Source organism: Amphibalanus amphitrite, unplaced genomic scaffold, assembly GCF_019059575.1.
Source record: "Amphibalanus amphitrite isolate SeventyFive unplaced genomic scaffold, NRLGWU_Aamphi_draft 000059F_arrow, whole genome shotgun sequence".
NCBI lineage: Eukaryota > Metazoa > Arthropoda > Thecostraca > Balanomorpha > Balanidae > Amphibalanus > Amphibalanus amphitrite.
This window is the reverse complement of record NW_024881555.1, coordinates 826430-848898: the sequence shown is the minus strand read 5'-3', so window position 1 is coordinate 848898 and position 22469 is coordinate 826430. Positions and strand designations below refer to the sequence as shown.

The following is a 22469-nucleotide window of genomic DNA, read 5'->3' as shown; positions in this document are numbered from 1 at the left end:
TTCACAGTTGCCATGGCAACCCCTAAAGCTCAGTTATAAAATAAATTAAGCGTGGCTTTAAATAAGAGAGCCTCTAAAAGAAAAATTTAGGTGAGAAGGAACTTATGGGACACCCTGTAGTCTCACATCACAAATACCTATAAATCGCCTTGGTAGCACTACAATGACCATAAGTCCATTCGGCCATCAAACCTTGGCGTGTCACAGCGTTTCCTGTCAATACTAATCAGCATTGCCACAGCTTCAAATGGACTCCAAATGGTCACCCATCCAGACAGACTCGCCCACAAAAAGTGGTCAGCGACAGGAACAGGTACAGGAGCCCATCCAGCTAACGACAAGGACCGGTGGCAGAGGGAGCGGTGTCATGTGAGGTGCCCCTTCGATTCAGGTAGTCGTCGCCGGGGTGGCACGCGGTGCACAGGACGGTTACCAAGGGTCAGGTCAGGTCAGGTCAGGTGGACCATCGGATGAGATTCGGTACTCGGTAGTGGACGGTGTTGTCCGGTTTGAGGTCAGTGACATCAGGAAAGTCTGCGGCTGGCTGTGAGGTGAGAAGTCCAGTTTTGGTCACCAACTCAGCCTAGACCCTCGAGACAGCCTTCTCTGGACACCCCGCCATGCGGGACAGGACCTTCTTCCTCCTCCTGTTGACAGTCCTGCTCTGCGTCTGTCCTACCCGCTCCTGGCGTTTGACCACCAGGTGGCTCCCAGACAGGACGCTCCGACTCGGCTGGCTGATCCCCGCGCCACCTCCCACCGTGCACACCCGCGAAGGAGAGCTGCGAGGCCTGGTCGCTCACAGCGCCGACGGACATCTATTCTACAGCTTCCTGGGCATCCCGTACGCGCGCGCGCCGGTCCGCTTTCGTCCACCGGAGCGCAATCCCGGCTGGAGCGGCGTCAGGTCGGCCACCCGGCACGGCAGCAAGTGCGTCCAGTGGGTCCACGATGACCTGGTGGGCTCTGAGGACTGTCTGTTCGCCAACGTCTACACGCGGCAGCTGCCTGCCTCCGGCGCGTCGGCCGGCCCGCGGCTGCCGGTGATGGTATTCATACATGGCGGGGGATTTGTCGAGGGCCACGGCGACGGCGAAAACCACGGACCGAGGTACTTCATGGACGAGGACATCGTGCTGGTGACGTTCAACTACCGGCTCGGACCGTTCGGCTTCTTCACCACGCACGACGGCCACGCGCCGGGAAACTACGGGCTGCGCGACCAGGTGCTGCTGCTGCACTGGGTGCGGGATAACATCGCCGCGTTCGGCGGCGACCCGCGCTCGGTGACCGTCTTCGGCAGCTCGGCCGGGGCGGCCAGCGTGTCGCTGATGGTGCTCAGCCCGCTCACCAAGGATCTCTTCCATCACGCCATCAGCCAGTCGGGCTCAGCGATCTCCAGTTTCGCCGCCAGCGGCAGACGCAAGGGTCTGGCACGCCGCTTCGCCGCAGAGCTCGGCTGCGCAGGGTCGGACAGCACTGCGTATGTGGAGTGCGCGGTGGCCGCGTCCGCACGCCAACTGATGGAGGCGAGTCACCGGATTCGGATCGCCGAGATCCACACGGAAGGCCGCTTCCTTCCCCGCGTCGACAGAGAGTCTGTGCAGCCAGTCCTTCCTGATGATCCGAGAGCTCTTCTCCTGCGCGGCGAGTTCAACCTTGTCCCCTGGATGGCCGGGCTTGTGGAAGAAGAGGGTGTCTTTTATCTCTCATCAATTCCAGAAGAGGAAGACTTGCTCGATGGACTATACGCAGGAAACCTCACCCTGTGGAGCCTTCTGGCGGACCTCACCACCCCATCAGAGACCAGTATCGTGGAATGCGGCGCCGACCCGATCGTGGAGACCCACAACATCTACCACTTCCTCCTGTACATGCTGCCAGCGGCCAGCCCCACCAACCCGCTGCCGTTCGCCAGACTCCTCTCCGACCGGCTGTTCGTCGCCAGCAGCTCGGAGGAGATGCGGCTCGCCTCGCAGGTGGCTCCCGTCTACAAGTACCTGCTGGACCACCGCGGGCCCGGCCGGCTGTACTACCACCCTCCGGTGCTGCCCGAGCTGGGCGTCACCCACTCGGACGAGCTGGCCTACATGTTCAACAGGGAGGGCCGCCCGCTGGAGCCGGCCCACAGTCCGGCACGCACCATGATCCGCTTCATCGTCTCGCTGTGGACCAGTTTCGCGCGCACGGGCCGGCCCAGCTCGGACGTGCGACCCATGCCCGACTGGCCCATGTACTCGGAGCAGCGCGAGCTGTACATGCGGCTCAACTGGGAGCCCAGCGTCGACCGGAGGCTCTTTCCGGACCGGGTCGATTTCTGGCAAACCGTGCGCATCAACGAGCCCTGGAGGCGTATCGTGGAGGAATGTGACTAGGCAGTTTATATCCATTCTTAGTTCAAACTTGTGGTGCAGTGCTGTAAAATTCGTTCGTGTTCTTGATACGATTAGTTTATCATGCAGCGTTTGTAGAACCGCATAACGCTCAAGTCAGATCAAGCAGGTCACTCAGGGTCGAGTCAGGTTAGGGAGACGCGAATCAAGGTGTGGTCGCCGGGTGTCGACACATTCGCCATCAACTCATGAATTGGCATTTAAATAAAACGCTAATGAAAAATAAGAAATGTTTTCAGACGGATTACAAAACGACAGCTGATTCCTCTCGAACTTTCAACGGTTAAAACCTTCACAATGTCAAAAAGCTCAAGCTCGCAAGGAGACGAAAAACATCAGAAATTCTCAACGACTTTAACTGAGTGTTTTACGTCGTATGCAAACGCTCCGGCCCATTAATTGTCCTTGCTGGTCGCTGCACATTCTGCATAACACCTGGGATCGTTGGTCGTGCGACGCTGCCTAAACACATGTCGTTTTACCATATGAAACTACGCCATAGCCAGGGCCGTGCGACCATCCTCATCCGTCAGGGGACGGGGCGCGCGGTCGATGGCACGCGACGTTGCATCATCCTGGAAGTGGGATTCCCCCTCCTCCTCCCCGTCCAGCTCACCACTCGTTCGGCGTGGTACGCTGAAGGGTTCAGGACGGAATAAGGGTTTCGGCTCGATCACTAGCTGCAGAGAATAACGCCAAGGCGGTAATCTCAAAAGCGTAATCTCAACTCACCACAAAGCTTACTTTTGAATAAATCAATGAAACTTAGGGCATCACCCTTTCATTGCACGTTAGCGAGCGTGTTAGAAACGCAGCTTCTCACGTCGCTGCTAACTTTGCACTACTTGGTCTATGCAAGGAGTCTGCAAAGTGTAACGACCCAAGTACAGAACCCTGCGTATCACCATAATGACCGGCCATTAGATGAAATCATTAACATTCCGCCCTCGTGGGCTGTTTGGTTGCCAAAGGCGTCAGTGGGCTGTTTGGCAGCCATTAAGTGACAATGCAGTTAAGCGAGCTAAAGTTCACATACGGTATTCACATATCCGCTGCCTTTCCAAACGGTGGGTCTATGTAAACTGCAACTTCATTAGCCAAACAGCGTTCTACTGACCTTGAATTTAGAGCATTAGCGTAGATCGGCAGTATGCGACGAATAAAAAACTTGTATGCGATCTTGGATCAAATGTATTTTCGAAAGCTTTTAAGTAGCAAAATACTGGGCGCCTTCTTGCCCCACTCGTCTCAGACGCTTCACAGCCCCGCGCTTCCACCAAGCGATGCACAGCCGCAAACACCCTGTCTGAAAAAGGCTCAAAAGGGAATCTGATTAAGTACCATCAACTACAGGCCTCGCCGGTCTGGGACCGGGCGGGCTCTTGGCTACAAACTACCAACCTCGCCGCTCCGCTCCGGGCGACCTCTCCCCGCTCCTCCGCTACCCGTCGTCCTATCACAGCCGTCGCCCGGAGGCCACCCGTACCGCCACCGTCCGGGCGCCTAGTTCTTCCACTGTCCCTTCTCGTAGTCCCAGTTGGAAGCCACGCCCTGGACGGGGTTCATGCGCAGGTCGATCATGCGCTGCACCTGCGCCTCGACGCGCTGCGGGTCGGTGATGGTGGCGGGCATCTTGTCGTACACTGCGGGACCAGACCGCGGGCGACGGGTCCGTCAGTGGCAGAAAAGGGCGACGGCATTTCACAGTGGGTTCATGGATGCTGTGTTAGTGCAAATGCGCGAGTGTATGGGATAAAAAGTAAAAAATAAATGATGAAATTGACAGCAATGAAAATGATATAAGTTTGACGACGTTCTGAACAGCGAAGCTTCTCGGTAACAGCAGCCTGAATTTCACAACACAAGCTGGGAGCACCTGTGTATGGCTTCTTCTGCAATTTCGGTCAGAAACTGATACGCTGCATTGCTCGGGTCTAACGATGCAAAACACTTGGGCCATAAACCACCATCTACAGTTCTTTGGCCTCTCTGGAAGGTCAAATTGGGGCTGAAAACGTTAAAAACAAGTTTCGCCCACAAGGTGATGACAAAAGGATTAATAGTAAGAAATGGAGACCAAACGAAAAAAAATCGTCGGTACGCGACAAAAACGAATCTGCATCTTTCAAGCTACCACAAGCATTCATCTTGAGATGGACCCCAGTCCCACCACTCTATCGACTTGGTAGATCCCACTTGGCTCCCTCTAGTCCCTTTCGACTCACCGAAGAGTCGACTTGGAAGACCCCAACTTGGCTCCCTCTCAACTCACCGAAGAGCTTCATCCAGATGTAGACCCAGATGGCTAGCGAGCAGGCGATCAGGGTGCCGCCGAGCGCCAGCTTCCACTCGCCGGTGGGCGCCTGGATCTCGGCGAACGTGCGGCAGAAGGTGGCGCGGTACAGCTCCTGCACCTCCTCCTTGGTGAGGTTCTTCCAGTCACCCTTCTCCTTCTCACGCAGCGCCTGACGAACAGAACAGGTCAGAGTCGCAACGGGAGAGAGGCGTGAAGCGGGCACATAAAATCAAACACACCTGTTCAATGTGACCATCCATTGTGGTACAGAAGTCGAGGAGCAATATGTGGCAGTCCAGGCCATGGCAGAACTTAACGTGTTTGACAGCGGCAGCGCGACCTATGCCGAGACTCGAGACGCCAACTGAAGCGCCATCTACCCAGGACGGTCAGGCTTGTCGCCGAGTCCGGACTCGCGAGATCGCATCTACTTGGCAATTGGCATGAATGCCCAACCCGTTTGATGATGTTCTATTTGCCTACTCAACTGTGTCACAAGTCACAGCTTTCCGAAAGTCGATTTTTGAAAAATTTGCAACTGTCAATATAACATATACTGACCCCAAAGCTCGACAAATCGACAAGCATTAAAATTAAAAACAGACTTTCTCTTAGACCACCGGCCTCCCGAGTCCCCACCCAGTCCAGTCTGACCACTGCCGCAACCACATCCCGAGCCGGTCCCTTCTCCGACCCTCACCTTGATCTGGGGCGTCTCCTCCTTGAAGCGGACGGCCGGGATCGGGTAGTCGACGCGGTCGATGTAGTTGGGCTGCCCGTTGTACCCGTAGCCGATCACCTCACGCTTGCCGTGACGCTCGATGATGGCCGGCATGCCGTCTCCGCCGAGCGCGCGCGCCGAGGTGCTGAGACGCGCCGCGCCGCCGGCCAGCCGCCCGCAGCGGCGCACCACCGAGCCCACGGCGAAGCTGGCCATCGTGACCTGGAGCGAGGGAGGGGGGGACACTGGCGGTCAGTTCTGGGGCACTGGTAGCGTTTGTATGATAACTCGCTGGTGGTTAGGTGAGTCGCTAGGTGGCAACTCAGCAATACCGATTGCATGAGCAGCGAGTGGTATCATGTCGGCTTCTCTTAAAGTGTGTTCTTAAAACCGAATTCCAGAAACGTGCATCACCTATTCTTACTTTAGGTAAGCTCTGATGGGAGTGGTCGAAAAACAAACATTAAGTAGATATATTTAAAACCAACAAGGCCTGCTAGTCAGAGCTCAGGTATTAGCAAGTTACGGGCAACTTGAGCCCCGGCTAGGGAGCCAAAACGATATGTTGTGTCGCCGTTCGGAAATCCAAGAGCGGCAGTTTTATGCCCGTTGCATCAGAATGACACCGGGCAGTGATCGACTGCGCTGGCAGGTAGCCAGTGTTTATATAGCCGAAATAGGTGGCACAGGGCGCCTGTCTTCCAGGGGTGTAAAGTGTCTGCAGTCTGTGAGCTTGGAAAGCCAGGTGCTATACTTAATACACTGGCTAACAGTGACCTGATCAAAGCTAAGATGATGTCACAGATGGTCACAACAAACTCAATGTTGTGTGAGATAATGTGGCATGTTGTGTATGAATCATTTACTCATAGAATGAAATGGTCACCTAGGCAATTTGACCCACATATAGGTCAAGCTAGGCTATGTTTTTAGTTTTTTTTAGTTATTCTTTTTTCATTCCAAATTTAAGAGCTGAATTTACAGCTGAAATTTTCATGCCATTTTCAATTGTTTTACATATGGAGAGAAAACAAATTTATGTATTTATCTCAAAAGTTTGCATTACCATTGCCATTGCCATTGGGTACTATACCCACTACCCATATAGCTAGAAACAAACAGCCTTGGCAGCAGAAATGAGTAAATCAGCATTATCTTTAAATAAAATATATTATTTTATAGTCAGCCAGCATCAAGTTAATGCAAAATAGCATATGGAAAACTAAGCAAAAAGATTTTCAATAAGCTGATTTGCATGTTCTGAAATATATTTGAGGTGTTAGACAATAAAATGTGTTATCCTGCTACAATAACCACTTCCTTAACATTTCATTCTGCATCTGCACAGGCAGTCTAGATCTGGGAGGTTAGGAGTCCTAGTCCAAGTAGGTAGTCCTAGACTCAGATCTGCAGTCTGTTAAGTTACAGCACATGCATGCTAGGACAGCATTCCGATCCAGCACGCAAAGGCTTTGTTGCCATACCTAAGCCTGAGCCAGAAGTACAGGGCACAGGCTTGTAAATGTCCTACACACTGGCACTATTGTATGATGGGTGCTATCTTGATCATTGATCATAAAAGCATATCAACATGATATAAGCCACCCTTGTAAGACAAGATAAACACTGTTGTTGATTGACACATATGCTGTTCAACTGTTCTAGTTCTGTCCATAGCTTTTCCATACATATTACCTAGTAAAATTGCATGGTAGTCGGTAGATATCTATTAAATATTTCAACAAAGTCTTGCATTGTACAAATTGATTAAAACTGCATATCAACACAACACTTTAATCTTTCAAATTGAAAAGAATTAAAAACACTGTAAAGTGTAAGGTAGGGTAGGGCAAAGTGAGCAAATTGAAATCAACAGTGCATGCCGATGCAAGCAAACAAATAATAACAACAAGAATTCAATCCATCCTCTAATAAGGCTGTCGAATCAATTGCATTTACATAGAATAGTTTACAAGCAAGGTCCAAGCCAATATTGATATTTATCAGGCTCCAGTTCATGTTGAGGTCAAGGTGCTCGACGCTCGCCAGCTGAAACATGAGTTTTCAGCATTCAAAAGCCAACAATAAGACAAATAAATTAAAAACATCCATTTTCGAGCAAGATGAACCATTTTGCGACCACACTGCCTAATTATGTACCTAAATTACTTAGAAAACGTTACCCACCTTCTCTAATTCCCGCCGCCACACGCGCCGCCCCGCTCACACGACCTCCAAGGTCAAGGTCATCGAATTGGAATGGCGACAGTTGCAAAAGCCGTTACCTTTGGTATGGATGTTGTATATGACGTCATTGGTTGCCAGTCATTTGGTTCCTTTGATTCATTGCATGAGATAAAGCTTAAAAAATCCAACTCATTCGAAAATATTCAGATAGTAAAGCAAACTTTCGTGCAGAAATTGATCGAATAGTGTTGTGATTTGAACAAATCACATAATTACATGTTACAACATTGAAAAGCTGGGAACCGAATAACTTACCAGAAATCAAATTGAATAGGCAAAACTAAGTGACCAAAGTAGAGCTGACCTAAAACTGCATTTTCCCCTATGTCTTACCTAGTAGTAGCGGCGGAACACCTTCAATTAAGGGGGGCACCGCCGACTTTTGGTCCCATTATTTCCATGCAACGCCCATAGGGCTATTGTTAAAATGGCAAAATCAGGGGGGGGGGCACGGTGCCCCGGTGCTCCCCCCGTTCCGCCGCCTATGTTACCTAGGCCCTACCTACACGCTCCGGACATTTTCCTTGCATAAAACCTGATCCACCTGAAGCCAACGATGAATCCAACTGGCTTTTTAAGACGTCATGAATAGCATGTCTCGTGGCTCTAAGCTCCAATAGCCTGAGGCCTGGGCGAGCTGGCGTGGCATGGCGTGGCCAATCCGAATGTAAACACACCACAGACGGCCGGGTGAAAAAAATGATGCAACGTCGATGGCGGTCCGCGCGACCTTGAGAAACAGTTCTGGTGCCTGGCGTTAGGGCCGGAGCGTGACCTTCAAATGGGCTCGGAGCTCGAGATGCGACAGAGGTGTGTCCCCACTCCCCGGCGAGGGGGCGGATTGTGACGTGTGAGCTCCCCGATAGGGACGGGGGACTGGGGAGGGGTGTCCGCAGTGAGAGCCGAGAGGGGTGTGTCCCCGGTGGGGAGGGGCATGTCGGGCGCCCCAGCTGTGGAGGGTGTGTCCCCGGCAGGAGGGGGCGTGTCACGGTTGGGAGGGGCGTACCCGGTGGCAGGGGCGGATCCAGAAAATCTCCAAGGGAGGGGCCATTAGAAACTAGGAGGCCCCCATAATCCCACCTGTTGGAGGCCCCATCTTCCCACTTGTTGGGCCCCCCCCCCCAAAAAAAAAACTGCGTCTATTGAGCTTATCTAGCTGTTCAGGCAACATCTCAACATGAATAGCCACTTTATTTTCAGGAGGCCCCCTTTTCAGCTTTTTAACTTTTTATTTTATTTTTGAAAAAAATCGGCCAAGGGGGGGGCCATGGCCCCCATGGCCCCCCCCCCCCCTTGTATCCGCGCCTGCCCGGTGGGAAGGGTGTGTTACCGGTGGGGAGAGGCGTAGCCGGTGAAGAGGGCCAGTAGCGGCGGAACACCTTCAATTAAAGGGGGGGCACTGCCGACTTTTGGTCCCATTCTTTCCATGCAACGGCCGTAGGGCTAATGTTAAAATGCCAAAATCAAAGGGGGCACGGTGCCCCGGTACCCTCCCCGTTCCGCCGCCTATGAAGAGGGCCTGTCAGGTGTCGCAGATGGGGGGAGGGGGTGCTACTGTTGGGAGGACGGTGGTCGGGAGGGGCGTCCGCGTATCCGGCCGATGCAAGCTGGGGCTGTGTGGCGTGAGGCTTGTAGGGAGTGCCGAGAAGTGTATCGTTTATACGGCACGGGTTTGATGGCCGAGAGGTGTGTTCCCGATAAGATAAAAATGGCAGAACGCACCGGGATCGTGGAATCGGAGCCTGTGTGTATAGTCGGATTCGACAGTTCTGCCCGCAGTCGGTGTTTCGAGTCTATTTTTGCAAGCCGAAATCGGAGTAGGATGGAAGTAGGAGTCAGAGTAGGCGGATATCAATTGACTCCGCCGCCTTGTCACTGGCGTATCGTTGTCAGGGTAAGACGTTATCCTGCTTTAATCCGCTTTTTTATTGGCGTGGGTTTGGTTTTGTCGAGAAGTGAGAACATAAAAAGCGAAGGAAACATGTCATCTCACATACCAAACCTTGCTTAGATAGTACCATCGTAGTCCCTATAGAGATTTACCATACACCGCCGTCGCCCTATTAGGGGAGACCCGGGAGGTATGGGCCGGTTTTGTGAAAAGGCAATTTTCTTCAAGTGGGTAGGCTAGACCTGGTTTTTCACTCTGTGTACGTGAAATTGCCTTTCGCCTATCAAGTGTGCCATGTATTAGGCATCTGGGATCAACTATTTTGTCTTCAGAAAACTTTAAATAAATCATGCGTTTTTTCGATCCATCAAAATACACCGGGAGGTATGGGCCATGGCCCGGGAGGTATGGGCCGGTGCCATGTTTCATATTCTTTTCTCGACATTGAGAACAATGCTCGTAGCTGGAGTTTAAGATGTTTTAGTAAAACATATTATTTGTCGTATACGACAAATAATATGTTTTTCTGTTCGAATGCAATTAGTAGTTAAATTTTCGACCTTGCGCGACAAGAATAAAACATATTGAAGAGGACATTGAGTGATTTTATCATCATTCATCATTTTATTGATTTATTATCACCGAGGGTGGGTGGCCCGTACCTCCCGGTTAGGACGCCAGAATGCGCGTAGCATCTCAGCTCGTAATCTTGCAAGAAAACTTTAAATTGTCTATCCAGTCTTAATTTGCATGCTTTAAACTTTATCTTAGCGATGGCCTGACATGATAAAACAAGCCTGGTTCACATAAATCACGAATTTCCTCTATGTATCGTATTTTACTCGAAAAGGACAAAAACGCTTTATCACCACCCATCGCCAAAAAGACTGAGGAATATTTTGGAAATCACTTGGGTTGTATGACGAAATGGCTGCTACCAGTTTACGCGGTCAAATGTGTAAAAATACGCAACACTTTTTAAAAACTTCGATGGCCCATATCTCCCGGGGGCCCATACCTCCCGGGTTTCCCCTACTCGTATTCCTGTTTGCTATATGTATAGTCCCATATGTGCATGGCGCAATAAATAATGATACTGAAAACAATCAAGTGTCCCGTGTTCCACCGTTCCACCGCGTAGGTACGATTATAGGGTTTGAATCGACATAGGTACGCACGCGACGTCGCACGCCTTTGTGCTCTAAACTGCATCGCGATCGTTCGCTCAGCAGACCCCGGTGATTTGTTCCGGGCCGAGACACCAAACTGCATTATTCTGTTTGTAGCCGAGTCAGCAGCCATAAATTGACGTTCGTTCACGGGTGTCGTGGTATTTTCTTGTCGCGGTGGAATTGTTTACCTACGGCGACGTCCGTGTGCACCGCTGGCCTTCTCGCTCAGGCTTCCTGTGTTCAGGCTTCAAAGTCATTTCCTCTCATTCTCCTCTCTGGCTCCTCTTTCTCTCTCGCTCTTATTCTCGCCCTCTAACGCAATGCGTGATCCGTGTTGTTGTTGTTTGTAAAACATAGTTTAACATGTTTTCGTTCAAGTTTTTTTTAGATGATAGAGGGGTTTCTTCTAAATCGGATTATAGTTACAATTGATTTTCCGATTTTGAGGGATAGGTGTGGTATTCTCAAATCCCTATGTCGAATCAATTTGACCAATAATGATCGAACAAATCAACCAGAAACCCTTCAGTTTCCCTAGCATAATCTTTTGCCCACAATCAATAAGGAGCTTTCTCTTCCGCGTGAAACCCTCGCCGACCTGTTGCAGCCTCGCCTCGCTCGTCGGACGTTCTGCGGCGACGCGCCGGCCGTCGGTTCCCATCGCCGGCGACGCGTCCGAGCTGCAGTCGGCGACGGACGGCCGGGCGGAGCGTCGCGGACGACGAGCGAGCGTTGGCGCCGTGTCTCGCTGCGGCGACCGTGTGTCCGCGGAGCAGTGGGCCGTGCGGCGGTGAGGTACGAGGCTCGAGCGTGGTGCGGCATCTCGCGGCGGCCCGCCGGCCGCGATATGAGTCTGTTTGTGTTGGTCGAGCCGTGCCGGCCGCCGTCGAGTGATCTCCCCTGAGACGGGGTACGGCTCTCAGAGACGGCGCCGCGGCGAGACAGAGGCGCCGCGCTACGTGACGGCGCGGCCAAACCGGCGCTAATCGGAGCCGTGTCCGTGTGACCGGCGCGCTGCGCGTGGGGCTCCGGCAGCGAGCCGCGATGGCCTGGAGTCAGCGGAACGGACAGGTACCGGTGGACCGCTCCGTCCCCGACCCGGAAACCATCCCCATGAGGCGCCTCTCCGGGCAGGACTCTCCGACTTATGACGTCACTGATCCTCCGTACGGCGTCAGCACCCCTCCGTATGACGTTAGCACCCCTCCGTATGACGTCAGTACCCCTCCGTATGACGTGGCGTTTCCCCACGTGCTGCCGTCTCGGCCGCCCCATGCATCGGAACTGGGAGGGTTCCGGGGACTGGACCTTTTGGCGAGGGCCGAGGGACCTCCTGAGTGCCCAGACACTCCGCCGCCTCCTCCAGAGTGTCTGGTGGACATTCCTCCGGACTTGGAGGAGCACCTCCAGAGCTGCCGCTGCCCGTGCGACCACCTTGGCTACGGAAACTACCAGGTGGGTCGTCACACGGAAACAATGCACATGCACTGCCCTAACTCAACTCTCATGAGGGTAAACGGCGCACGCAACCCACAAACCACTGCTCTCACTTCGACTTTTTTTGTCTTGCTTCACCGCTCTCCCTTCATCCCTGACTAACCTAACCTAACCGCACAGACGGCGTCGATAGAAGAGGGGCGGAGGCGACCACCCGGGTGCTGAGCTGGCCTCCACGTGACGTATCGGGTCTGATCACCCGTCCGACACGCGTCGGGTGGGGTCACCAGCTAACACAGAGGGGAGAGGTCCCCACTCCCCCGGCAACGGGCAATGACCGGGAAGTGGGAACAATTAGAATTGGAGGCAGTGCCTCCGCAGTGGTTTCAGCACTACTTAGTAGACAGTAGTGGGATATTTCAAATCTTTGATTTGAACAGGGTGAGACATATAAAACATATGTTTCTTGGCATTTATGTGCCGTAGGCTGCGTAGTGTGTGCATAGGCATATATTAAAAGCCATGTCTAATGCCCAACAGATTGGTTTACATATTCATTTTAAGTTTTTTCTTTTTACTTAGCTTTAGGTATAGGTACTAACCTAAAGGCTAATGCATTGTGCGTTAAATATACCTACACTTAACAGTAAGTTTGAGTTAAAGTTAGCTGTTGCATATACATGCATATGTAGTTAGGTACATTTTACGGTGCATTAGGGGAAGCGGGGGGAGCACCGCCACCTTAAGCATTTCTGCTCACCGAGCTGATATGCGTAGTAAAAACGAAGCTCTTTTGCATTCATGTGAAAGTAGGGATGTTTTCCTACATGTTGGCAAAGTTTCCAGCGCTCCATTATAAAATTTCGCTACTTTACAGACATTGAAAACAAGTCCTGCATTTTTCGTCCTCCAAAAATGTGCGGGTAGCACCGCCACCGATGTCGGTGTTATCCACAGATCGGCCTTACGGTGACAGCCGCCCTTGGTAGCGTTACTGCCGTCTGAAATAGTAACTCATACTCATATAAGACACACAAGAGTTGGTTGTTAGTTTGCCACAGATCAGACTGTTTGGTGCGGACAATATGCATACAAAGCCTGGCAAATCACGTTTTTTCGAAACATCCAGTGAAGTCGAACGCTGAGGTTCAAAAACAGACGACGTTTGCGGCCTAACTAAAGCTCTTCTCCGAGCTGAGTGAGTCATCATTGCGGCTTTATCCATTTTGCCACCCCTTGGGGTAGCACCGCCGAGCATGGCGGTGTTACCCCACATACAGTCATGGACCGACAACGCCCCGACGGGAAAAGAAGCCGGGACGCGATTTTTCTGTAATTCCCTTATCAACGAAGAGCACTTCATGCCCTCAAATTTAAAGTGACCATCCCACCTTAACATTAGTTTTGAGTTGAGATAGCCAAATTGGTGCCCATGGCCTGAAAATACCGGTTTGGGCACTCATAACATCGAAAAATGCTTTAATTCGGAGATATGGAATTTCAAACTTGCAGTTTTCGGATTCTAAGGGGCTAATGCATTGGTGTGCCCCCTTAGAATTTGTGACGTCAGCGGAGATATAACGATTTTTAAATCTTTTACTAAAACGTTTGGTAGCACGCGGTGGTATATGCTGCTTTGCGCGCAACAAATGCCGCACTTTCAAATAAAGTCGCTAGGAACAGCGGAGATCCCAAAAAGTAAACAATAGTAAAAGTCTAATATCTTGAAAACCGGTGAATATTTTTCGATGAAATTTGGTAGATATTCGTTTTCGCTCTTTCTGAACCGAGCGACATCACTTTCATGCCAATTCATTAACATTTTTGAAGGTGGGAGGGTCCCTTTAACGTAAAAATCGAGGTATTTTGGCTTGAAATGACCACTTACTTGCTGCTAAAACATGCCAAATGATTACAATTTACAACGATGGTTAGAAATTCACAAAATGGGCAATTGCGATCTCAAAATGAAATAAATCTTAGCAAAACCTACCTCACGCGGCGCCCCGCTTCCGTTCGGACACCGAAATGGCGGGTGTTTACCTTTGCAATTCAGAGTTTTGCCGATAGAGGGGATGGCGGTGTTGCCCACATGGCGGTGCTACCCCCGCTACCCCTATAGTTTAATTTTATTTATTTGAAGATTCGTTTTAATATGCTTACCTATTGCTCAATTAAGAGCATTTGCCCCTAATGCCCCTAGCATTTAGCTATGGGCACCATATCGATGAAAGCCACTCCCATATGTTTAATTACGTAACACCTAAACAAAAGATGTGCAGTGCCTCCAACTTTAATACATCCTTTCCACATGGAAACATAAATGTCAATAGCCGGATATAGCATCGCCTAAAATGTCATGTGAACATTACGCTTCACCGCTAACAAATAAAATTGAAGGTTTCCGAGAAAGGTTGCTATTAGATTGATGTTTGACTTGCTGTCCAATGATGACTTGACTCAGCATCCGTTCATCTATATTTTAAATGCATCCGATAGATGCATTTATAAAAAATGGATGAATAAGTGATAAATTATAAATAATAAATGAATGGATTAATAGAAGGAAATTAGGAACAGTCGATATATAGGTATAGGTAAAAAATAATGCAGCATGATCTTCAATGTTCATTCAATATGAAGCAAAGTTGGGTAGATGGGCGTATGAATATTGAATCATTCTCCCAAGTGTCGAGATCTAGATGCATTTTTCCACGAGGAATAACGTTTTTAAATGACGACATATGGCGATGTGGCGTTGCGGAATTAAAAGCGTGATACCTGCTAGTAAAATGGAAAAGACAGTGTAATTATAAGAATTTGATTAAAATAAAGGCAAATGAATTCAATATTATTACGACTCAATATAAACGTAATTATTCGATGCATGAACGTTAATTTAAATGCTAACGCAGCTGCCTGCTGCATGCGGTAAACAGGTGCATCACAGAGTAAGCGATGTCGACAGCCTGCCTACGGTGTTTGAAGTTGAGTGTGTTTGCTCTAAACCTCATAATATGGTTTGTGGGCGTCATTGGGGTATGCCTGGCTGGGTTTTACCTCTACCTCATCACAAAAGTCGACACCGATGACAGGCCGGACCTGTGGCTGGCCGGCGCCAGCTTCGCCGACGCAGAGAAGATGCTGCTTCAGGCGCGCGTCGTCATGTGCGTCGTTGCCCTTGTTACCGGTTCCCTGGTGATTGTCATCGGCCTGATGGGATGCTGTGGAGCCGCAGCAGACCACCGGTGCCTGCTGGTGACTTATGCCGGCCTCCTGGGAGTCGCCCTGGCCGTACAAATTGTCGTCATCGGGATCATCGTCTGGCAGAAGGACCAGGCACCGGCAGTCGTCGAGGAGCTCGTCTTGACAAAGATAAAATACTCTGAGGACTACCAAGGAGATGACTGGAAGGCCATTCACGCCATTCAGCGAAAACTCAAGTGCTGCGGCGTCAACTCCTACATGGACTACGTCAAAGTGAACCACTCGATACCAATATCCTGCTGCAACTCACCGCTCATCACCCAGGAAGACTACATGGAGTGCAACAGGTCGACCGTGCACCCTCACGTCATCACCAACATCACCATGATCTTCTCCCGCGGCTGCAGCGACGCCATCCGCGGCGTCATCTCGGGCTACGCCATCTTCGGCTACACGGTGATCGCCGTCCTGATCGGCCTCCAGGTGGTCGGCTTCATCTTCAGCTGCGTCATCATCCGCAGTCTGGCGTCGGCCGCCGCGACCGACGCCTCCAAGACGGCCCAGGAGCGCGCCCGCTCGGCCAGCTATGCGCCCACGGCCACCGACTCGATCCAGCAGTACCAGGTGGTGCCCCCGGCTTACGAGAACCCCAGCCGACACTCGAGCATGGGCGGCGGCAGCGGCCTGGCGCGCTGAGCGCGGCGTGGGGAGTGACGGGGACGGTGGCATGGTGGTGGTGACAGAAGAACAACATGGAGGCAGTGAACAGCAGACTGCAGAGGGCCTTGAAGAGATAGGGACTGACACAGTGGTAGAGGCTGACGAACGGGATCGTCACGCCTCACGGTGGAGACGAGTGACGCAGGCTCATCACAACGGTTATAGGGAGTGACAGGAACCTTCATAGCGATCCCGGGTGGCGAATGACATGTGACCCTCACAGCGGTATGAGTGACATGGGGTCGATAAAGCGTTACGGCTAGTGACGCACTGGTGCACTAGCAGGGAGACGTCCCCATAACTAGCGGCGGTCGGTCGGTGAAGGGGTGGCGCCATGACTTTGACGACTGGCACGAATGCTATTGGAGTGTTATAGCGGAGGAGTGTGGGCTGTTGACGCTGTGTCAGCAGACCAGCGTCAACGGGGACGGGGAATCGGTGAAGAAGTGGTACGAGATATTCTTCGCAATATGTGCCGCACATAAATTGCACGGCGAGTTATAGAGCGTGGCATTATTATCATGTAACATTGGCTCACATCATTTCACTTGGACGTCCAAAGTATTGTTAAATACGAATGATACATCAATCACCTAAGCCTTTGTTTATATTTAAGGTCTAATAACAAACGCTGTAGCTCATCTACTGTTGATGTATATGCACGGGTCTTCCAAACCGATGCCTGACGGATGTCCCCTTACCGATACATTTCAGCGATATCATATCACCAGTAAAACGCCTTTTGGGCGAAGAACGAGCGAGCGAGATAGTGAGCCCTGCACGTGCGAAATTTCGAGGGGGTACCTCCAACTGACTTGTGTACGGCACCTTACTAACCGGTCTCTAGCGATGTGCCAAATTTGAGCACAATCGGCCCAGCCGTTTTCGAGATCTGGAAGCGGCACCCTGCACGTGCGCACGTGCAAAATGGGTCACAACTGACTTGTGCACGGCACCCTACTAACTGGCCCCTAACCGTGTACCAAATTTGAGCGCAATCGGCCCAGCCGTTCTCGAGATCTGGAAGCGCCTCATGCACGTGCGCACGTGCAGTAGCACCTTATCCGCAACACATGGGAATGCATTGCCTGGTGGGTGCCTACTTGTATGCCAAGTTTCAGCGAAATCGCCCCAGTAATTACCGAGTTATTAAAATGGGAACAAATTTGACACCTCTTATTGTTGTATTTTGCACGTGCACTGGGGGTGACCCACATGCATCGAGAGTATCCTATTTTTGGAAGAAGGGATGCTGCTACCCTACAAAAATTACCGCAAGTCAATCGCCCAAGCGGCTGCTGAGATATGAGCCTCTCAAAATCACTACTTTTGCAAAACAGCTTGAACACACTTGACTTTTCACGTGGCACGTGCCACGACGGTCACTGAGATGCATCAAAAGTAGTCTATTACGGGGTAGAAGGGATGGGGCTACCCAGCAAAAAAGACCGCAGGCCAATCGGTCCAGCGGTTGCTGAGATATAAGCCTCTCAAAAGCGTTACAGGCCGGGCCGGGCCGGGCCGGGCCGCTCATACTGAGATTTTTCCGTTGTATTGAAAAGACTCGCTTCGCTCGCTGCGCTCGCTCGCTCGTAATAAACGTTCCACAATCCCCGTATGCGAAATCCACAGCACGGCACAGTTCATTACACATCACGCATATCACATTGCTTATCCACCCAAACACCCCACTACGTCACTTACTCGCCACGGATGACGCTGCGTGTCGTCATCGGAGACCGTCTGCCCCGTCAGCAGCCCAGTGGATGACGCCCTGGATCGGGCCATGTCAGCGGGGATCAGGCGGTGTCCCGAAATAATGCAGAAGGTTGAGGGAGCACTGCTCCGTGGCGAGAGACGCCTGCATATGGCGACGCGGCTGACGTGGGAAAATATGATGAATTGTAACTGGCTTAGTATTTCTGACCGACGTCCGGCGGTGTCATCTCATGCATTTGAAAGAAGCTGCGATATGTATGGCGAGGGGCAGAGTGAAATAATATGGTTTGACGCCGTTTGTGACTTATGGGGATGAGCCGTCAGCGTCGAAGATGGAGAGACGGGCCAGCTGATTGTTTGGAAAATGCATGTTACGATGGCGACAAGCTGATGTGCTGATTGGGTACAGCAGCTATCTACATCGGAGTTTGGTGCGGACAATCCTGGTGCATTAAAAAAATGGCCGGAACAAAATAATAACAGTGATCAATGACGCTTGTCTTTTTGTCTTTTTTTTTTTTGTCCTTTTTTATTGTCCATTCATTTATTTGTACTTTTTATTTCAAGCAGCTGATTCGAGTTCAAATGTCATCAAAAACATTTTGCCAAACAATTTGATGTTTTATAAAATCTTGCAAGAGTCTGGGAGAATGTCTCGAGTGCATTGATAAAAATTGATTATAATAATCGTTTCGCGGACTGACTCTGGGTATAAAGAAGTTATTATTTCCCTGTACTTCGACCTTTATTGACAGGTCTTCAAAGGGGCAATGCGATTCAAAAAACAAGCAATAATCATGCTATACCGCCATCCACGAAATTCTCAAAGTGATCGATGCTAAAACACGTGACACAACTTACACACAGTTCGTACTCCAGTAGGTCTACTTTTTTAAAACACTATCCCATATAGGGCTAAGGGAGAACTTTCCGACACCCTGATTCAGTGATGGGTTGCATAATCGAATCTCGATGGCCTCCCTTACGACACGGCGGGACCATGCTGGCTCGACCGCCAGCGTGCTAGCCTGACCTGGGTCAAATGGTTGGCGACACTGGAGCCAGTGTTCAGCTAAAGGGGATGTATCTGACCTCCCATGCTTTATGGCTGCTACGTGTTCTTTAAGTCGCGTGCTTTTAGGACGCCCGGTCTCGCCAACATACGTGGCACCACAATCACAAGTAGTCTTGTAAATGACACCTTTTTGCAAATCCTTTGGTGGTACGTCCTTGGCTTTAACTAGTTTGTGCCTGAGTGTTGGCTTCGAGCTATATCCTAACCGAATTTGGTGGGGCGCTAAAATCCTAGCAATTCTTTCGCTGGTTCCTTTGACGTAGGGGATGCTAATGTACGTAGTACGGGGTCGTTCGGTTGTCTGGTCGTCCGGTGCGGCCGGATCTGTCCGGTCGGGTCGCCCAGCGGTCCGTTGGGCTCGGTCATCGGTTAGCTCCTGTCTCTGCTGCTCCGTCGCAGCCCGCTTTTTGGACTTCAGCGCTCGTCTCACGTAATGTCTCGGGTAGCCATTTTCCTCGAAGACTTTTTCTAGGCGTGAAATTTCCTCCTTCCGAGCGCCCTCCTCGTTGCATACTGTTTCAGCACGTTTGGCTAGACATTTGATGACACCCGTTTTTATGGAGTCTGCATGGTGAGAACTGAAGTGGATATATATGTTGGTTGCTGTAGGTTTTCTGTAAACCGTTGTTTTCAGCGCGTTTCCCGCTTTCGCCACTTCTACGTCCAAAAAGGGAATCTTCCCATCTTCTTCGACCTCTCGTGTGAATTGTATGTTCGGGCATGCGTTGTTCAGATGCCTATGGAACTCGTCTAACGCGTCCATCCCATGTTGCCAGACCACAAAAGTATCGTCCACGTAGCGCCGCCAGTATTTTGGCTTGAGATGAGCGGTTTCAAGAAGTGTTTTCTCGAGAGTCTCCATGAAGCCGTTTGCCAGTGCGACTGATAAACTAAGGCCCATAGGGGCTCCTTCAAGCTGACTATATAACTGGCCGCCACACTGAAAATAGCTACAGTTTAGGCACTCCTTCATCAGTGCTCTGATAGAACCGACAGACAGTCCACACCTGTCTGGGAGTGTCTCGTCATTGAGAAGCTTCTCACATACGGCGTCTATGGCTTCGTCTGTTGGGACCCTCGTGAATAACGATGTGACGTCAAAACTAACCATGATGTCGTCTGGTGAGAGTGTCAGGCTTTTGACTTGCTCAACAAACTGCGCGGAATTTGAAACCGTATGCTCCGTTTGTCCCAGCACAGGTGAAATGATCCTGGTTAAAAATCCCGCTACCTGGTAGGCAGGTGAATCGATCATACTTGTGATTGGGCGAAGTGGCACGCCAGGCTTATGAAGCTTTGGTAAACCGTACAGTTTTGGAGCCATTGAGTGAGCTGGTAGCAACTGCTGCGCTTGTTTAGCTGACAATTCACCCTTGGCCTTGATCTGACTTATCAGATCTCTCATTCTTCTTTCTTTCGTTTTCGTTGGATCTCTGTTAATTTTGCGGTACGCGCGGTCCGCTAGCAGTTCATCTAGTTTTTCAGCGTACTGATCGGCAGACCGCAAAATTAACAGAGATCCAACGAAAACGAAAGAAAGAAGAATGAGAGATCTGATAAGTCAGATCAAGGCCAAGGGTGAATTGTCAGCTAAACAAGCGCAGCAGTTGCTACCAGCTCACTCAATGGCTCCAAAACTGTACGGTTTACCAAAGCTTCATAAGCCTGGCGTGCCACTTCGCCCAATCACAAGTATGATCGATTCACCTGCCTACCAGGTAGCGGGATTTTTAACCAGGATCATTTCACCTGTGCTGGGACAAACGGAGCATACGGTTTCAAATTCCGCGCAGTTTGTTGAGCAAGTCAAAAGCCTGACACTCTCACCAGACGACATCATGGTTAGTTTTGACGTCACATCGTTATTCACGAGGGTCCCAACAGACGAAGCCATAGACGCCGTATGTGAGAAGCTTCTCAATGACGAGACACTCCCAGACAGGTGTGGACTGTCTGTCGGTTCTATCAGAGCACTGATGAAGGAGTGCCTAAACTGTAGCTATTTTCAGTGTGGCGGCCAGTTATATAGTCAGCTTGAAGGAGCCCCTATGGGCCTTAGTTTATCAGTCGCACTGGCAAACGGCTTCATGGAGACTCTCGAGAAAACACTTCTTGAAACCGCTCATCTCAAGCCAAAATACTGGCGGCGCTACGTGGACGATACTTTTGTGGTCTGGCAACATGGGATGGACGCGTTAGACGAGTTCCATAGGCATCTGAACAACGCATGCCCGAACATACAATTCACACGAGAGGTCGAAGAAGATGGGAAGATTCCCTTTTTGGACGTAGAAGTGGCGAAAGCGGGAAACGCGCTGAAAACAACGGTTTACAGAAAACCTACAGCAACCAACATATATATCCACTTCAGTTCTCACCATGCAGACTCCATAAAAACGGGTGTCATCAAATGTCTAGCCAAACGTGCTGAAACAGTATGCAACGAGGAGGGCGCTCGGAAGGAGGAAATTTCACGCCTAGAAAAAGTCTTCGAGGAAAATGGCTACCCGAGACATTACGTGAGACGAGCGCTGAAGTCCAAAAAGCGGGCTGCGACGGAGCAGCAGAGACAGGAGCTAACCGATGACCGAGCCCAACGGACCGCTGGGCGACCCGACCGGACAGATCCGGCCGCACCGGACGACCAGACAACCGAACGACCCCGTACTACGTACATTAGCATCCCCTACGTCAAAGGAACCAGCGAAAGAATTGCTAGGATTTTAGCGCCCCACCAAATTCGGTTAGGATATAGCTCGAAGCCAACACTCAGGCACAAACTAGTTAAAGCCAAGGACGTACCACCAAAGGATTTGCAAAAAGGTGTCATTTACAAGACTACTTGTGATTGTGGTGCCACGTATGTTGGCGAGACCGGGCGTCCTAAAAGCACGCGACTTAAAGAACACGTAGCAGCCATAAAGCATGGGAGGTCAGATACATCCCCTTTAGCTGAACACTGGCTCCAGTGTCGCCAACCATTTGACCCAGGTCAGGCTAGCACGCTGGCGGTCGAGCCAGCATGGTCCCGCCGTGTCGTAAGGGAGGCCATCGAGATTCGATTATGCAACCCATCACTGAATCAGGGTGTCGGAAAGTTCTCCCTTAGCCCTATATGGGATAGTGTTTTAAAAAAGTAGACCTACTGGAGTACGAACTGTCTGTAAGTTGTGTCACGTGTTTTAGCATCGATCACTTTGAGAATTTCGTGGATGGCGGTATAGCATGATTATTGCTTGTTTTTTGAATCGCATTGCCCCTTTGAAGACCTGTCAATAAAGGTCGAAGTACAGGGAAATAATAACTTCTTTATACCCAGAGTCAGTCCGCGAAACGATTATTATCATTAATGTACCTGGGTTAAATATGACTTTACAGTCTCATATAAAAATTGATTAGTGCTGATCAAACAGAAGGTTTTACCCGGGCAAAAAAGTATAAATGGACGATTCTATCTAACTGCACATAGGCTTTAACGAGTGATATGCGACACTCAAGGTCAAAGAAAGGTTTGTACGTTCTTTGTCTGATCTCCGACTTCAAATATTTCAATAAGCTCTGTTCACCCCGTTGATTTATGCCGCTGCCCGG

General features: G+C 50.5%; 3 protein-coding genes and 1 pseudogene across 6 annotated transcripts; 3 read left to right on the top strand and 1 right to left on the bottom strand.

Annotated features, from left to right (window-relative positions):
• The first annotated feature begins 620 nt into the window (after positions 1–620).
• On the top strand, positions 621–2375 carry LOC122378401 (acylcarnitine hydrolase-like). The gene has a single exon (XM_043359417.1). It carries the CDS (start codon positions 621–623, stop codon positions 2373–2375), a length of 1755 nt encoding a protein of 584 aa, XP_043215352.1.
• Positions 2376–3566: 1191 nt separating this feature from the next.
• LOC122378454 lies at positions 3567–7690 on the bottom strand. 4 transcript variants are annotated; one of them, XM_043359538.1, is made up of 4 exons: positions 7598–7690; positions 5390–5632; positions 4666–4858; positions 3567–4036 (listed from the first exon to the last, which is right to left on the bottom strand). In XM_043359538.1, the coding sequence occupies exons 2-4, from the start codon at positions 5624–5626 to the stop codon at positions 3897–3899; spliced, it is 570 nt and encodes a 189-aa protein (XP_043215473.1). In that variant the 5' UTR covers positions 5627–5632; positions 7598–7690; the 3' UTR covers positions 3567–3896. The 4 variants fall into 4 exon arrangements, with proteins under 4 accessions (XP_043215473.1, XP_043215475.1, XP_043215472.1 ...); XM_043359540.1 differs by having other exon boundaries at positions 7571–7599; XM_043359537.1 differs by lacking the exon at positions 7598–7690 and adding an exon at positions 7370–7542.
• Positions 7691–14895: 7205 nt separating this feature from the next.
• LOC122378453 (tetraspanin-3-like) lies at positions 14896–16676 on the top strand. Its single transcript, XM_043359536.1, has one exon. The coding sequence runs from the start codon at positions 15116–15118 to the stop codon at positions 16058–16060; it is 945 nt and encodes a 314-aa protein (XP_043215471.1). The 5' UTR covers positions 14896–15115; the 3' UTR covers positions 16061–16676.
• A 4785-nt stretch (positions 16677–21461) lies between these two features.
• LOC122378400 overlaps positions 21462–22469 on the top strand; it is a 45337-nt pseudogene continuing 44329 nt past the window's right edge.